Source organism: Lactuca sativa, chromosome 7, assembly GCF_002870075.4.
Source record: "Lactuca sativa cultivar Salinas chromosome 7, Lsat_Salinas_v11, whole genome shotgun sequence".
Taxonomy (NCBI): Eukaryota; Viridiplantae; Streptophyta; class Magnoliopsida; order Asterales; family Asteraceae; genus Lactuca; species Lactuca sativa.
In genome coordinates, this window is record NC_056629.2 from 188,630,156 (window position 1) to 188,648,379 (window position 18,224).

Below are 18,224 nucleotides of genomic sequence, written 5' to 3' on the forward strand. Positions count from 1 at the left end.
TCTTATTTTGATTGTATGTTATTCATGCAGGCAAGCTCCAATCTAATGTGCGTCGTACAGATTAGAAGTTGGATTCTCTAACTATAGGACCACATGATTGATCGGTTATGATTGATCAGTTATATCTATGACGAACATGAGAGAGAGATTTATTACTTCTTGTCATAAAAGGCTATTTCGTACAATACATTAGGATTACAATAAATGAGACTATTTATAGAGTGGTTGAGGGCAAAAAACGTCATGGGCCGAAGTCAGTGTTGGCAAAATTGGTCACAGTGCGAGTCAAAACTTGCTCTAAAAGAAAACATGCTATGCTGCTTGAGCATTTGTTGCACGCTTAAGGAATGTTAAGTTGGCTGCTGACTCATAAATAACCTACTCCTGCTAACAGGTGTGGAGCTTCTAAAGGGCCAGGGGCCATGGCCCACTGATTTTGGACCTCCTTAATACTGATTTTATATATAAAAGATTGGTTTTATTTGTTGACTAACCATTTGACCCCATGTTCATGATATACGCATTTTTATATATGCATAAATAACTAATTGTAAAACAGAAACACAATCTATACAACAACGTATTTTTGGCCCAGAGACGCATCAATAATCAGAGACAAAAAATAGTAAGCTTATGTTATATTTTTTTTCAAGAATCTTTTCAAATTTCAAATTCGGGCCATATGATGTTTTTGAAAGTCAAGGGCATAATTGTAATTTGACAAATGTTAATTTTGGTTTTAGTAGCATGCAACTGACTGTTAAATCTAAAATCAAATTGTATGCTTTATTGTTATTATCCCTATTACTCTCAGTTTCTAATTGGAATTCCCCATCTTTGCAGTGAACTGATTGTGTCACATATAAATAAAAAGAAAGGTGTGTAATTTATTTGTAATTTTGATTAAATTTTCTTTTTTTATCCATTTTCGTGGAATCTCCATTGTAATTAAAGGTGTGTATTCTATTTGTAATTTTGATAAAAGTATCCTTTTAATCCATTCTAATATTAGATTTAAGTTTAGTTAATGTTTCAGGCATAAGAAACATGACATGTTTATTGAAGCCTATGGTTACATATGCTAGGTATTTTAAAAAAGAAAAAGGATTTGACGCATGACATTTTAGGGAGTAGGGTAACCCCACCATCTTGCTTTACTGTGGACATCATTTGTGGGCTGAAAGGTCAAAAGCCTTATATAAAAAAGTGTCATCCTAAAAAATAGTGGTTATGTATTTCATCATTTATGTTGTTACTCTTAAAATTCGTTTATTTTTATGTAGTTTTTGTTTGTTTTCATTTCAAAAAAAAATAAAATAGACAAATAAACATGATTCGAAGATTGATGTAATTATTGTTTTACCCTTCAAGGATGGTTCAAGGTCACACATTTTGAATCTCATTTTTTTTCAGTCTGCAACTGCTGTCGTAGGAGGTGGAATTTTGTGAAAATGGGCTAGCAATGACTATCGGTGATCTGCATATGCTGATCTTCAACATAAGCTTGTTAAGAGGTGATATTTTGAATGAACGACATGCTGCTTGAAGTGTAAGTACGTTTCCATTATCAGTAAATGAATATAAATATCTTTTTATTATGAGTAAAGAGTAAAGTAGATTGTCTATATTGGTAAAAGGAGTAAATCATGTTTTTATTTCTCACAATTTGCCCAATAGGAACTAATATTTAATGTTTGTAATTTTCTGTTGAAAACATTATCATAAGTTGAAATGTTTTTTTGGGAAAGGATCCAACGATTCTTTTAGGATGAACTTCAAAATGTTTATTTTACCATTTTCTTTATTTTCTCTAGATTGCACAATAACCTTTTTGTGCCTCTTTTTGCATTTAAACGACTAAACTATTTTATGTTGTTATCAGTATCCTATTTGCTTCAAAAGTCAACATATTTTACTTTTAATTGAGGAACTAATGCATTGTTTTTCGGCTTCAAGGTATGATATTTAAAGTTGATTTTAAAAAAGACGAGAAATCCTTTCAACTTAAGGAAGGTCATTGGATGACCATAACCACAAATTACATAAATAAAGGAGATGTAGAGACTGTATCAACGAGCTACAAAAAAAAGTTCAAGTGACTTTTAAAGCTAGGAAACAACATTGAACCATCCTCAAATTTAATGGTAGCCCTTCACTTGATTGGCGTTGCATTTTTCATCAAGATATGTGTACTCAAGTAAAGATGGGTAGAGTTAGCATGATCCTTCATTTTCACTGCAAAATCAGTTGATTTTTGTTAACTTTCTTGAAAAATGTTAAGTTTATGATGTTGATCCTATGTGACAAAATGGAACAATTTAAAAAATTACTTCATGAGACTTTTATATTAGAATCTTAGCATATGTTTGGTTGATCATAATATCTCAATTGTCGCAAACAGGGCTCAAGAGATCTCAACTGGTTTATGTCAACCTAATGTTTAGCATATGTAACTATGTCTAGGCATCTGAACATAGTTAAATTAATTTTCTCACTCCCATTAATTTTAAGAGAATATGTAAATGGTCATAGCATTTACATATAATTAAGCCATATATGTCCATATGCATATATGATGCATGCAGTTGCAATTATGAATATAATCCTGATTTATAAATCATATATACTTCATTTAAAAATTAGCAAACACGAAAATTGAATGGATTTTTATTTTTATTTTTATTTTTTGTTTTCATGTTAGTGTTAGGGTTGGATACTTCTAACCTAGCATAACACAAAATCGAAATATTATTGGCAAATGATGACATCAAATGGAATTTGACATTTCTTGTATTTAACCCATGATTTTTAGAAAATTCAACCAATGTTTTTTACACAACCTAAAAAGGTACGTACGATTCATTAGAATTGTGTAGAATTGCGTAAATATGGATGATAGTTTAACTTTGTTACCTAACCATTTTTTATTTTTTTTATTTTTTATTTTTTTTGCTTTTTACTATTTTTTAGAAATTTTAATGATGAGTTATAAAAACTTTTTGATCGATTAGATCTTCGTAACAGGTAAGTAAAGAACGTAAAAAACAAGGAAATAAAACACAAGTATGGATCACAATGAGTCGAATGATTAGATTACTCAATCCTCAGCAGAGCTCGACTAAGAACTTCCGCTGTAGAGGACTTCTAGGGTTACAAAATAAGAACGATGAATATGCTGAACAATACTTTTCTAATCGTTTCTAATCATTTCGTTCTATGATGCATGCAAGCATCTATTTATATTAAACCCTACAAAACTCACGGATGGACAACCCATACCGGAGATAAACATGGACTAGCTAACGAGCCCAATAGACGCAACACAATACTGGACCTAACAATCTCCCCCTTTGCGTCATTTTGGAGCGAGACTACTGTTTCTTCTTGCTTGGACCAGCAGCGGGAGCCTTCTTTGTTGTATCAAACAGACGTGAGATAAGTGCAAGGATAGTCTGTCTGAAGCGAATGTACCATTGAATCATATCATCAAAGTACTTTATATCATCCGCTGTGTTCTGCTTGCACCGATGGAAGATCCCTAAGACGTGTTCCAAACAAGCAGTGGTATAGAGATGTTTGTCTGCCAAGGCGAAAAGACATTTATGTCCTTCGTTTCTGGTAAACATGACGGAGTTTCTCTTTGGGTCAATCTTCCCCATCTGCATCTTGTTGAGATCACTGGCAGAGCCAACAGGAGATATGGTAGGCTTTTTCTTGAATACGCTCGCTATCTCCTGATCCATCAGGGAAACTTCCATGACTTAGCATACAAGCATCCTCTTAAAGTGGTCGATGATCGGACCATATTCAGCTTCGTTTGTAAGAAGGATGTTGTGTAAGATAATCCAGTCATGGGGATTAAGGTTGGGAAGATCTGCAAGTGAGATGGCATGTTCGGTCTTGGCAGATCCCCGTAGTATCTTGAACCGAACGTTGGTGAAGTTGCCTTCCCTGTACGGCTTTAGAACCCGAACATTGATAATCTTCTGAGCGCTCCATGTTTGGTACTGTGGTTGAGCGGCCCTCAGATAGAAATCAACTAAGTCCCTATCAATTTTTGGATGAGGATGAGGGAACTCAGCAATGTTGGCAAAGGCATGAAAGATAAACGCCTTTCGGGTCAATGGCATATCGAACTAAGAGTCGACAGTGTTAGAACGATCTAAAGAGATCACGGGTTCTAGCCACAAGATACTGGGTGTTTCGATGGCTTCTTTAATCAGTCTCTTAAGAGTCCAAGGAGGAAAAAGGGTTTTCCTGCTCTCGAGAAGGTCGTGGGCTTCTTTCTGTCTCCTTTCGGCTTCTTCAGCCTTTCTAGCCACACGAGCGCTGATGTCAGCCTCTTTATCTCGACCCTGTCGCTTCAAAAGGTCGGCAATTGTCTCCTTATCATCATCATCACTCTCCTCAGCAATTTTCTTGCCTTTGTCTTTCACACCGGAACATGAGGCTTGGCCTACTGGAGGACGTTCGGTTGTGTGTGTTGCTGTTGAAGTAGGAGGCAGTTGAGACACCTTCTCTTTTTCTCCCCCTTGTTTCGGAATAGACATGAAATCAAGGAGCCCTTCAATTTTGCTCAGTAGAGAGAGGGTGGGAGCAAGCTTCTCTGCAAGGTCACGCCTCATAGAATAATTGAGGATCGGGTCATGTGCTTCAAGGATGTTTGAGATAGCTGAGTGGACATCCGAAACACACGATTTAACCACCTCTCTTTCAGATCGAAGAAACTCAATCTACTGTTGAGAGTTGGAGAGTTGAATACTCTTGACCTTCAGAGCGGTAGTCTTCCTTGCGAGAGCATCCATGAGGGTGTTCTCAGCAGCTAAGTCTTCTTGAAGCTTGGCAAGGCACTCCTCAATGGTTGTTCTGAAAGCTGAGTTGTCGTCAGAAATAGTTTGACGAAGTGAAGCGAACGACTTCAGCTCCGATGCAACTGTTGCAGCCAACTGGTTGACAATTGGTTCCAGCGTTGTTTTGGTGGCTGCAGCAGTTTCCTGTAAAGATTGTAACAGGGTAGAAGCATCAGTAAATAGTTTATCGACTTTTTCGGTCGCTGCCTCACAAGCTTTGGTTGAGGCGTCAATGGCGTCAGTGGCGGAATCAAGGGAAACTTGATAAGCTTTGGAAAAAGCATCAACAATTTTCTGAATGGCAGCTTCAGAGATGGAGGACTGAGATGTAGAAGATGAGGCGATGAGCGAATCGATTTTATCATGTAGCTCCTTGAGATGTCTTTTTGTGACAGGAGCATCGTCATCATCGTCACTCTGAACTTGAAACGGACTATAATAGACCGAATCGAAGGTCATGTCCTCCTCGCCAAGGAGTGGTTCTTCACTCTCTGATGCATGAGCAGGAGAAGATGGTGGTGGTGAAGCTTGAGGCTCTGTAGTAGTAGTAGGTTCGGGTTGGGTGGTATGTTCGGTTGTTGGTGTGGGTTCGGGTGCTGAGGTGGATTTGGGTGCGTCAGTATGAGCCCCCGTATCAGATACGTTGGTTCTTACTTCGGCAGTGGTGGTGGTTGCTTCGGTAAAGATGGGTGGTGGTACTGGGATGGAGGTGGATGGTATTTGAGTGGTGGAAGTTATGGGGGGAATGGAAATAGGAATTGTAACTGGTGGAGAAGAAATTGGAGAAGTGGAAATATGAATCTCTGGTGTAGGAGAGCGTGGTGGAGTGTTACCACGTTGAGATCCTTCAGAATCAGAACCCTCTTCCTCAGATTCGCTTGAGGACGAAGCGATGATCAGCTTTCTCTTTGGTTGGGTTCTTCGCTTCTTCATAGGAGGGGATTGGGCGGCTTTGGTGGTTTTCCTCTTCTTGGGAGATGGGCCTTTCGCTCCCTTTGCAACCTGCTTGCCCTTATCAGCCTTCTTTCCTCTTGGGGCAGGCTTGTCAGCATCGTGAATTGACTTGAGCGTCTTAGGAGTAAGGTCTCTCGGACCAGAACGTCGGAACTCCTTGTATGCTTTGATAATCCGGCTGTCAGCAGGAACATCACCGTACATTGATTCAGGGATTGAACCGTTGAAGGGAAATTTTGATGCGTCAGAGACAATGATCTTCGTGGTATGGAAGCTACCAATCGAAGACATTGGAGAACCAGCAACAATGGGGATGTGGTACTTGTCCATCACCCATTTAGTGACAAGAGTCCAGAACCGGGCGTATGAAATCTCTGAATGTCGAGAAGTGGAAGATAGGCTCTGAATGAGCTGTTGCCAAAGGACCGACCCGTAGTCCATATTGACATCGTTGTAGATCCCGTACATGATCGAAAGGAACAGACGACTTGCCCCGTCTGATCCAGCACTCCTTTCAGACAGCCCTTTGAAAAGCACTGTAAACATCCCATTCCACTGAGGGGGTAGGCACGATTTCATGAACTTCGTGACTGTGGTCAACACCTCAGTATACCCCATGTTGTAGAACATGTTGAAAAGATGACCCATTGGAATGGTTTCAGGGTTAACCCTCGACGAATCAGGTTCAAACCCTAACAATGAGCAGAATCTCTGCTTGGAAATCGACGCCTTTTGCTTGAATACGTCGAAGAAAATCCGGTCGACGACCTTGTCGTAGTGAGCAGTAGCAAATATCTGGGACAGGAACTCCATGGTGAGAGCAGGAGCAATCGGCGAGTACTTCAAGCATTCGATAATGGGGAACATGAAAGCGTCGTATGCTTGAGGAGTAAGATCAATGATCAAACTTTGCTGGGGACGAATCGATAAGATGTGTGAAGTAGCGTGAACTGATGAAGAATCTGCCATTGTTGTGAAGAGAATGGGAGAGATGATGAACAATAGAGTGTTGGAGAGGGTTTTCTTGCTCTCTGGAAATATGGGTGCAGTAACGAGGTAAACAAAGGTTTACGTTACCTTTTATACTGTGGGTAAAGGAGAGAGAAGAATCTTTTCGAAATCTTCGAGTGAAAAATGAAGAGTTTTTCAGAGGCGATTGACGCGTGACAGTTGTTATTGCCGATGATTACGCATGAGAGAGAGTGTCAGTCCCGATTTACACGCCTTCCCATCAAGCGCCATTTTCAGATGAAACGGTTCCAATTCGCACGTGTGGCCTTCTAGCGCCATTTGAAATCAAATCGATTGGACTCCCGCCTGAGTCAGCTTTTTATAATCTTATCCCTTTAGAGTTAACGGCATCTTTAAAGCAAAAAATTACCCACGTGGATTAATGTTGACCACAACCCGTTAATAACTGCCAATCCCATTAAAATGCCTTGTAACTAATGAAACCTGAATTTTGGAAAATCAAAAGGATTTTCATGCTAAGGACACTTAACTAGTGAAATGATTTTCCCACAAATAGACATACAAAAAGATAAGAATAAAATAAAATAAAATTATTTTTGGAGTTTTTGAATTTACGAAAAGAGAAAAAAAATAAAAAATATTTTTGGAATTTTTGATAAAAAAAAATAAATAAAACATAAAAAAATGAATACAAAAAAAATGTTGGAACCGAACCCGATCGTTCGGTCTATTTCGGTTGAGAAAAATTTTGGAACCGAACCCGAGCGTTCGGTCTATTTCGGGTGAGAAAAATTTTGGAACCGAACCCGAGCGTTCGGTCTATTTCGGTTGCCAAAAAAAAAAGTTTGAAAAAGAAAAGAACTTCGACAATAAGATAAATAAATTTGAGAAAATAATACAAAAGAATTACAACCAAAGAAACTACCTTTGAGTGATAAGCGAAGATCAGATGATACAACCGAACCCGAGCGTTCGGTTCATTTCGGTATACCAGAACAAGACACGAACCCGAGCGTTCGGTTCATTTCCGCATACTTGAGACCCGAACCCGAACGTTCGGTCTATTTTGCTTCTAACTTTCGATCTAGAGAAGTAATCTTTGGTACTGAATCCGATTCCATCATTCCTAGCCCTTGTAGAATTTTGTTGAATGAAGCTTCAGGAAGAGCTTTAGTGAAGATGTCAGCCAGTTGATCAGTGGTTCGAACAAAGTGAATTTCGACGTTCCCATCTTCCACATGATCCTTAATGAAGTGATACCTCAGGGCTATGTGCTTAGTCTTGGAGTGTTGCACTGGGTTATGACAGATCCTAATTGCACTTTCTGAGTCGCAATATAGTGGGATCTTTTTCATATTGAGTCCATAATCCCGGAGCTGGCTTTGGATCCAAATCACTTGAGATGTACAGGAGGCAGCTGCGATGTATTCTGCTTCAGCTGTAGACAGAGATACACAAGTCTGTTTCTTTGATTTCCAGCTAACCAACTTCCCGTCAAGGAATTGGCAGCCTCCAGTGGTGCTTTTCCTGTCTAGTCCACAACCTCCAAGGTCTGCATCTGAGTAGGCTTGAACGAAGAAACCTGAGTTTGATGGATACCATAAACCGAGAGAGGTAGTTCGTTTCAGATATCGGAGTATGTTCTTCACTGCAAGCATATGAGGTTCACGAGGATTCGCCTGAAATCTAGCACAGTAACAGACAGAAAACATTATATCAGGCCTGCTAGCAGTAAGGTACATTAAAGAACCGATCATCTGGCGATATAGCGTAATATCAACTGCCGGTTTATCCAAGGATGGTGTGAGCTTGGTGCCGAATGCCATTGGAACTTTAACTTTTGAGTCTCCCATCATGCCAAATTTAGCAAGAAGAGTCTTGGTATAAGCTTACTGGTTGATAAAGATGCCTTCGGGTCCCTATCTAATATTTAAACCAAGGAAAAAGTTAATTGGACCCATTGAGCTCATTTCAAATTTAGTCTCCATCAGCTTTCTGAACTCAACCGTTAAGCTAGGATTCGTTGAGCCAAAGATGATATCATCGACATAGATTTGAACAATCATAAGGTGGTTACCTTCCTTCTTACGAAAGAAGGTTGGGTTAACCGAACCTTGTTTGAATGTAGACATCTTTAAAAACTTGGTTAGCGTTTCATACCATGCCCTAGGTGCTTGTTTCAGACTGTAAACCGCTTTGTCAAGAATATAGCAGTGATTAGGGTATTTTTCATTAACGAAGCCTGGAGGTTGCTCCACGTACACGGTTTCTTCAAGTTCTCCATTCAGAAATGCGCACTTTACGTCCATTTGGTAGATCTCAAAGTTCTTGTGTGCAGCATAGGCAAGAAATATTCGAACAGATTTCAGCCTAGCTACAGGAGCAAAAGTTTCCTCATAATCAATTCCTTCCTCCTGGCAGTATCCTTTCACCACTAGACGAGCTTTGTTTCTTATCACATTGCCTTCCTTGTCTATTTTATTTCTGAAGACCCATTAGAGACCAACAACTGAGGCGTCTTTAGGAGTTGGAATGAGGCACCAAACCTTATTTCTTTCGAACTCGTTGAGTTCGTCTTGCATAGCTTGAACCCAGTTAGAGTGATCAAGAGCAGTATTTACTGTCTTCGGTTCAACTTTTGAGATGAAAGAGTTAAACATGCAGAACTCTACTTTTGAGAATAGAGATGCTTGCTTTTCCTTTAGTTGAGATCGGGTCAGGAATTTTTCGGAGACATTACCCACTACCTGTGAAACGGGATGATCTTTGGTCCACTTGACAAGAGGAGGGTAATTTGGATCATAGGATGGATCCAATTCAGCATTCACCATTTCTTCTAATTCAGATTGGCTATCATCGTCATAAAATACATCGGCATTCTCCCCCTCGACAGCTGAGCTTTCAGGTGTAGCTGGACTTTCTGGTGCTACAAGACTTTCGGGTGGTGTTGAGCTTTCGGGTGCTACAGTACCTTCGGGTGCAGTAGAGCTTTCGGGTGCAACTGAAGTAGAGATCTCACCCTCAACTTGTAAGCTCGACTGTTTTGGAGAAGATGGATTCTCCCCCTCAACTGAAGCGCCTTGCTAATGAGGTTCGTTTGGAACTTGTTCTCCTTTACTCATTCGTTTGGCAGCATCTTCGACGATTTGCTTCAGATGGTCGACTTTGTTGTCTGCTGCCTTGGCTTCCGATATAGTAGCTTTCTCCGGTTCATCGAATAATTCCACAAACTACTCAAACAAATTAGCAATTGAGGCCGTGACTTGACCTGTTTGAGAGAAAATTTCCCCAATTGTTTCTGCAGAGGCCTTCAGCTTCTTGACGTAGCTGTCATCGAAAGTCACATAATACGTTTCTTCAATCTTCCTCGAATGCTTATTTAAAACCCGATATGCTTTTGAAGTGAATGAATATCCCAGAAAAATTCCTTCATCAGCTTTAACATCAAACTTGTTGCGATTTTCTTTAGAGTTGAAGATGAAGCATCGTGAGCCGAATACATGGAAGAATTTAACGTTCGACTTCCTGTTGTTGATGATCTCATAAGGAGTAAGAGTGAAACGCTTATAGAGATAGGATCTGTTCTGCGTAAAACATGCTGCAGCAATAGCATCAGCCCAGAAATATAAAGGTAGAGAAGCAAAACTTAACATGGTTCGGGCCGCCTCACACAAAGATCGGTTTCGTCTTTCGACAATTCCGTTCTGTTGAGGGGTGTAGGGTGCTGAGAAGTTGTGACTGGTTCCTTTTTCTGCCAAAAAGTCTTCAAATTCTTTATTCTTAAACTCCAGTCCATTGTCGCTCCTGATGTTGCGAACAACTTTCCTCAGTTGCACTTCAACCTGCTTAATAAACATCTTTAGCTTGAGAGTGGCCTCAGATTTGTGCTTCAGAAACAACACCCATGTAAAACGTGAAAAGTCATCAACGATAACAAGAATATACTTGCTACCACCAATTCTTTCGATAGATGATGGACCACACAAGTCAATGTGAAGTAACTCAAGTGGTTCAACAACTTTAGTGTTTATAATGGATGGGTGACTTTGACGACTCTGCTTCCCCATTTCACATGTAGCACACAAATGTTCTCGATCAAACTTGAGCAATGGAAGACCCCTAACATGACCTCCGGTGACAAGCTTGTTGATATCCTTGAAGTTGAGATGAGAGAGCCTTCGGTGCCACAACCAGCTTTCATTAGAATGTGCTTTGGATAACAGACAGATAGTTGGATTTCCTTTGATAGGTTTGAGATTGAGAGGAAACATTTCGCCTTTACGCTCTGATTTGAGAATTACCCTTTTTGTTTTCTTCTCTATTATTTCCGAACCCTCATCGTCAAATGAAACTTTAAGACCGGTACCTCCAACAAGCTGAGATACACTACTGAGGTTATGATGTAGCCCTTCAACGTACGCAACCTTTCTAATTGTGAAGTCACCATTTGTTATCATCCCATAACCTTTTATCGTTCCATATGAGTTGTTCCCGAACTTAAAATTTCCATCATTTTGAAGAGATCGAAACTCCCTTAGCTCTTCTTTCCTCCCTGTCATGTGACGTGAGCAGCCACTGTCAATATACCATTCTTCGTCGAACTGCTCGTCACTAATAACCTGCAAAAATTAAGCAGATTTAGGAACCCAAAGTTTCTTGGGTCCACGTGAGCCTTTCACAGGAACAGGAATAGTAAGAGAAATGTCAACAAGATATGTTCTTTTTATTAAAGTTGTTTCATCTTTCTTCTTAATGGTGAATACTTTAATTTTGTTAGGATTTGTTACATTCGGTTTGGATTCAGGTTTTGGCGTTTAGGCCTTGGACTGCTGTTGATCATTCTTGAATGAGGAAACCTTCGATTTTCCTTTCAAATCTGTTGAAGATTTTGGATTTTGAGTTTGAACAGAATTGGGTTTAGAATGAGGTTGAGAGGAATTAGAACGAGAGAATTTGGACTGAGAAGTTTTATTGACTTGAGGTTCTAAGTGACCCTTTTGTTTTTTGTCACTAGTGGGACCAAACCTTGAACTTTGGTAGCTTTTGCTTTTGGGACCAAACCTATGCTTTCGGTAGCTGGTGCTCTCTAAATCGAACCTGTCCCTTCGGCTGTTATTCCTTTCCGAACCGAACTTGTCCTTTCGGTTGTTGTTACTCTCTTGCGGCCTGACAACACTTTTCTTTGACTTTGAATTTTTGTCATGATAAGAGAAATGGACGTTTTGAGATTGCCAAAATTGTCTTCGTTCTGAGGGATTCTTTTTGTATCTCAGATTCCTTTGCTGCTTTTGATCCTTCACTTGTTTCGGCTGTTGGTGGATGTTGGCCTTTTGCTTCTGCTTCCTATCAGCCGGTTCACTTTTAACAGATGATGTTTCGCTTGTAGAAGTGACTTCTTCTACAGGAACTTCTTTTGTACCACCAGTGCTTGGCACATCGAAGTTGTCAGGCTTGTTTAGTGGCTATGGCACATATCTGCCTTTGGTTTTCCATGACGTCCGCTCTGACAGACCGACAGTTTCGTCAGCATTATTTATAGGAGCAGACCAGAAAAACTCATCACAGCCATCTGCATTATCTTCGTTCACTATGGCGGTGAGTTCGGCTGTCTGATGTTCGGTTACTCCTGTGACCTTATACACCTGATTTGGTGTTGTTCTCACCTTTTGGTACACTACAGCCTTTTCTTCAAGAATCGGGGACTTATTTTGGGATAAACGTGCAAACTCCACTGAATTTTCAGAAATAAGATTTTTGTGGTTTTCGGGTTCGCTCTTGACAAACTCAGAACAGTCAACTTCATCCTCTATAGAAATTACGCTGATATCATCATCCTCATTAAGTTCAGATGCGTTTTCAAGATCAATTTTGTTTTCTGAACTTAAATTGGCATTCAACGAGTCAAATTTTTGTATGGTTTCGGTCCTTAGTTTCAGCTTATCGTTTTCATCTAAAAGGTTTTTCAGCATGTCCTTATGGTCCTTGGACTTTATGAAAGATTCAATTTTGTCCAGTCCATACATATAAGTCGGATTCACATCATCAGACGAAACTACACTTTCGCAATTATATGCTTCAGCATCGATTTCATCCTCCTTAAACTCAAGGAAGGGCAAAATCATGCGATGAATTTTCTGCCTTATTTCACAACTCAGATGAAGTTGAGTGATGTTAGCATAAAGACGTTTAGCAATTAAACAAAAAACATTTCTCTGTTTCAAAAGTTTTAAATTGTCTCTTTGTAAATAAATGTTTCCGTCTTTAGATTTAATCAGCTCCGACTCCTTCAGCTCTATCCACATCCTCCGTTCCTCACTCTTGGATGACACCCTGCTTATTTGGTCAGTTAGGTTAGAATTGGTGAATCTTGTTTGAGTTAAACAACTATCCAAATTTGAGATTCTTGAATTTAAGCTATTTAATTCTTTTTCATATGATTTCTGTGGGACTTTGAATGAAACAAAAAGAGATTGTACCTTCTTGATCAATTCATCAAGCTCATTGATCTGCACACTGAGAGGTTTTGCTGTGAAGCATAAGTCCTTTCGCTCCTTGGTTTCCTCTTTTCCGCCATCAGTATTGTATCCCCTCACGTGAGATACATCAGTCACCATCAAACATTTCCCACTACTTTCGTCACCTCTTGCCACATACGCCTTTCCATGTGAAGGCCTTCTCACTTCATCATCCTCAGAGTCGGTAGACCATACTTGCACGCCACCGAACTCGTCATCCGCTGCCGAACCCTGTAGAATAAGAGCATTCATAGAAGGGTTAGTAGCAGCTTTCTTCCTCTTGATCTCATCCAGCTTTTTCATCAACACAGCTTCTTCATCTTTCTCCTCATCCTTCTCTGTCATTTTCTTCAGAACACAGTCTTTGGCATAATGGTTCTTTCCTCCACAGTAGTAGCAGTTCACACCAGAATCTCCTTCAACTTTCGCCTCTTTCTTTGGTTCCTCTGTCTTCGACTCCTCCTTAACCTTTTCAGAACTATAGCTTCCCTGCCAATTTTGGTTCTTATTGGTAGGGAACCTTTTCTTGATGAACCTCTTTGGATTAAATACCATCATTGCATAATCTTCAGAAGTAAGATCATAATCTTCTAAGTTGAGATCTTCATCTTCTACCATACTTTTGCTTTTAGACAGCAGGGCCAAGGACCCCAAACTTGAGACCACATTTTTCTCTTGCAAGACAATCTTTTCTTGAGATTTCAAGATTCCCACCAGCTTGGCCAGTGAATAAGACTTGAACTGCTCATGGGCTTTAACAGTGGACACGACAGCCCTCCACTCGGATCTTAGGCCATTCAAAAAAAGGTGACCTTCTGTTCAATTAGCTTCCTTTCTATATCATGTTTGATCATATTAATAAGAAGATGATTGAAGCGATCGAACGTCTGAGTAACAGTTTCATCAGAATTCTGCTTAAATTCACCAAATTCAGACAACAGCAACGTCTGAATGGAATGCTCCAAATCTTCATCTGTGGAATAAAGCTCTCGCAACCTATCCCAGATTTTTTTAGCGGTACTGCAGGAACTCACTAACCTGAATGTATCAGATTGAAAAGCGAATCGGATTAGTCTCAATGCTTTGATATTGCACTGAAACTTCTCCTTTTCGTCTTGAGCAACGTCTTTTACATCTTTTAACAGATCATTATATTCTTTCTGAGTTTTGATGATCTTTGATGTTCCTAAGTGAGTGAATGGTCCAGACACGATTGCTTCCCAAATAAGATATCCATTATCTTCAGATCCGATGACATAATCTTCAAAATGATGCGCCCAGACTTCATAATCCTGGGTGTAGAGAATAGGAATCTTTGTCGTTGATCCAATGCTGTTTGAGATGTTGATAGGATTAGATTGTGACTCGTCCATGCTTGATCGTTTAACCTGTTTGAAAGATCAGACTTGTAATACGTAATATTAGGGCAAAACAAATAAATGCTGAGTTACGTCAATTATGGAATGACGGCTCAATAAATATCAGTTAATGCAGAATAACCCTAATCGCAAACTCTTTCACAGAAAAGATGTGTATTGATTACACAGCCTCCTGCTCTGATACCAATTGATAAGTTATAAAAACTCTTTGATCGATTAGATCTTCGTAACAGGTAAGTAAAGAACGTAAAAAACAAGGAAATAAAACACAAGTATGGATCACAATGAGTCGAATGATTAGATTACTCAATCCTCAACAGAGCTCGACTAAGAACTTCCGCTGTAGAGGACTTCTAGGGTTACAAAATAAGAACGATTAATATGCTGAACAATACTTCTCTAATCGTTTCTAATCATTTCATTCTAGGATGCATGCAAGCATCTATTTATATTAAACCCTATAAAACTCACGGATGGACAGGCCCATACCGGAGATAAACATGGACTAGCTAACGAGCCCAATAGACGCAACACAATACTTGACATAACATTTAAAATACTTGAATTATTCCTTTATTTTTAGACAATATGATGTTTTTATATAGTTAACAAAATCAAAGACATTTTTGTAATTTTTAAAATTAACGACAATTTTACATCTTTATAATAAAGGAAGCTCAATATGCGAAAATAAAAATAGCCACCATTTCGTTCAAGATGAAAAAGAAGTTACATAACAATAAAATTTAGGCTTTAGTTATGTATTTATGCGACCTAACAATTTTTTATTAAGTTATATAAATAAGTGGGGTTCTTAACAATTTATTTAGTCGTTCTAATTTGTTTTCCGTTTATACCATAAAAACATTTTTCTTATAAAATAAAGATAACATCTTAACATAAATAAATTAATCTCAATAGTAAAAGCTAAAATATTTCAACCAACTCACCAACCCCAACATATATGTCTACAATCCAAATATGTCAAAAAAAAAATACCGTTCAGCCTTAAAATCTCCACATTTGCTTCATTTTATTACGTGTTTATATTTTCCGAATATGACATGTTTTCGAAAAAAAAATGAATGAAAGAAAACTAATGGTCGTCCGCCGCTGTGCGTGGGTGTCCTGCTAGTGTGTGTGTGTGTATATATATATATATATATATATATATATATATATATATATATATATATATATATATATATATATATATATATATATATATCATTTGCATTTAAAGCAAAAACATCTGTTATATAACTAATTTTAAATAACAAACGCAACAAAAATATATACGAAGTAAATATGAAATAGATACAAGTTATAGGGCCCTTGAGGAATTGGTCTTATATCCCAACATAAAACCAAAAATATATACGAAGGAAATATGAAATAGATACGAGTTATAGGGCCCTTGAGGAATTGGTCTTACATCCCAACATAAAACCTATCTTTTCTTGCTAAATCTTTTTCCTTCTTCGTCGTGATCCGGTGTTCCTCTTCTTCCTCTTCTCTGGTGAGTGGTTTTGTTAATTCCCCATTAAGATCTTTTTTTTTTTTTTTTTTTGCTTTCAAGTTTATGTATTGATGGCTGTAAAGATATTCAGATTTACCGACATTATAATCACGTATGGAAGATATTTCTTTTGAAAGTTTATTAGATAATGTAGTTAATCATAACGACGATCAAACTTTGGTAATTTGAATCTGTTTTGTATACATAGGACATTAGCAATCGGTTCATTGCATTTTAATAAATTTATCGATTGCAAATATGACGAACAAAATTAAATCGAATTGTATCTCAGTTGCAAATACGACAAATCAAATTAAATCCAATATATTTATACATAAATAAATATGCATATAATTGCCCTGTGGCTTTCCTTCACAACCAATTACTTTTTCCATTTTCTCTCAGTTTTGAGTAAGTTTGTTAACATAGATGCATAACAATTGGACCTAGATCATGTAACATAACTCTATTATTATTAATTTTTTTATTGTAAATATATTAATTACTTGTGTTGGAGTTATTCTAGCTCATTAGTAACACCGTCAATCTTAGTTGATGAACATCAGGTGTATCCATTTACAAAAACATGAATATATATATATATATATATATATATATATATATATATATATATATATATATATATATATATTGACAAGAATTCTAAACTTATTCAAACAGAGAAGAATTTTAATTGCACCCTATTACAACTGACTTTTATATTGTTGGAAAAATGCAGATGACAGATTATCTATGCGAAGAGTTGATTGTTGAAATATTTACAAGACTACCACCGAAATCCCTCCTCCGATTTAGATCACTCTCTAAATCGTTATATACTTGTATTTCTAGTCCCCAGTTCATACGCTTGCACACATTCCGATCCCCACAAAAAATCCGCTTCACGCATGAAAATATTGACAATAATAAAATAACAGAAGTCGTTTATACATTACATGGAGAAGACGAATTGCCATTGTGTTTGTGTCCCAAACGCGGATATATTGGTATAACAACAAGAATTCCGTTTCCTTGTAGCAATATGTTCAGAACTGTTGGTTCATGTAATGGAACTTTCTGTTTGAAGACTAAAAATGGTTTGACTCTATGGAACCCTTCAATCAGACGCAAAGTAAGAGTGGCTGAATGTCCTCGGAGTTCTGAACTCGCTTTGGGAGGTATTGGGTTTGGATTTGACCCAATCAGTGACGATTACAAAATTGTTTGGATATCATATGAAAAAGACACTTCATTTGTTTATGCGGTGAAGACAGGCACTTGGTGTGAGATTGCTTCCCCTAAACCTGAGTTTACTTATGTGCGACGTGAGGCGTTTTTATTTAAAGGAGTATTGCATTGGGAGGTAAATCATTTTGACTTAGACTTTTCTTGTATACTGACATTCGATTTGAGCACTCATGTTTTTGGTATGATTCCATTTCCTGGATTGGCTCCGGACTGGTTGACGACAAGACTAACAACCATCCAAGATTCTCTAGCTTTGATTTGTTATCGCATGAGTATTGATGATAGTTGGATTCTGGTATGGAGAGATGCTTCTTGGTCTGTGGTTTTTAAATTGGGAACAGGTAAACTTCCAGTTGATGGAGCTTTTCAATTCCAACCACAACCACAAACGACCAACGAGTGTAATTTGTTGCTCACTACTTATGGGGAAGGGTTCCAAATTTATAATCCCAAGACAGGGGTGCGATCAGGAATACTTGGATTCAATGCTGCTTCTAGTTTAATAGACTTTTGGGAGTGTGTGGAAACACTTCATTTATTAGACATGGGGGAGGCTGCTTGCGAAACAACTCAACTATGAGAATTTTTTTTACAACATTTGGGTTTTTGACGCATTTTGATTACCATTTTAGTCTTTATCATTAATACAAAAGAGTTGATGTTACTGATTCCTTCATTCTATTAATAAAAAACCGAATATGTAATTTCCCACTTCTTTGCCAATAAAATGAGATCTTATTGGGGCTGTTTTAACGGCTAGACTTTATATAAATTGAACTTCAAGAAG

The 18,224-nt window shown here is 38.1% G+C and overlaps 1 protein-coding gene across 1 annotated transcript; it reads left to right on the forward strand.

The window, feature by feature from the left end:
• Positions 1-16,928: 16,928 nt before the first annotated feature.
• Positions 16,929-18,017, forward strand: LOC111898433 (putative F-box protein At3g16210). The gene has a single exon (XM_023894344.2). The coding sequence runs from the start codon at positions 16,929-16,931 to the stop codon at positions 18,015-18,017; it is 1,089 nt and encodes a 362-aa protein (XP_023750112.2).
• Positions 18,018-18,224: the final 207 nt, after the last annotated feature.

Coding starts and splice junctions, on each gene's coding strand:
- LOC111898433 (XM_023894344.2), top strand. CDS start 16,929: ATGACAGATTATCTATGCGAAGAGTTGATTGTTGAAATATTTACAAGA.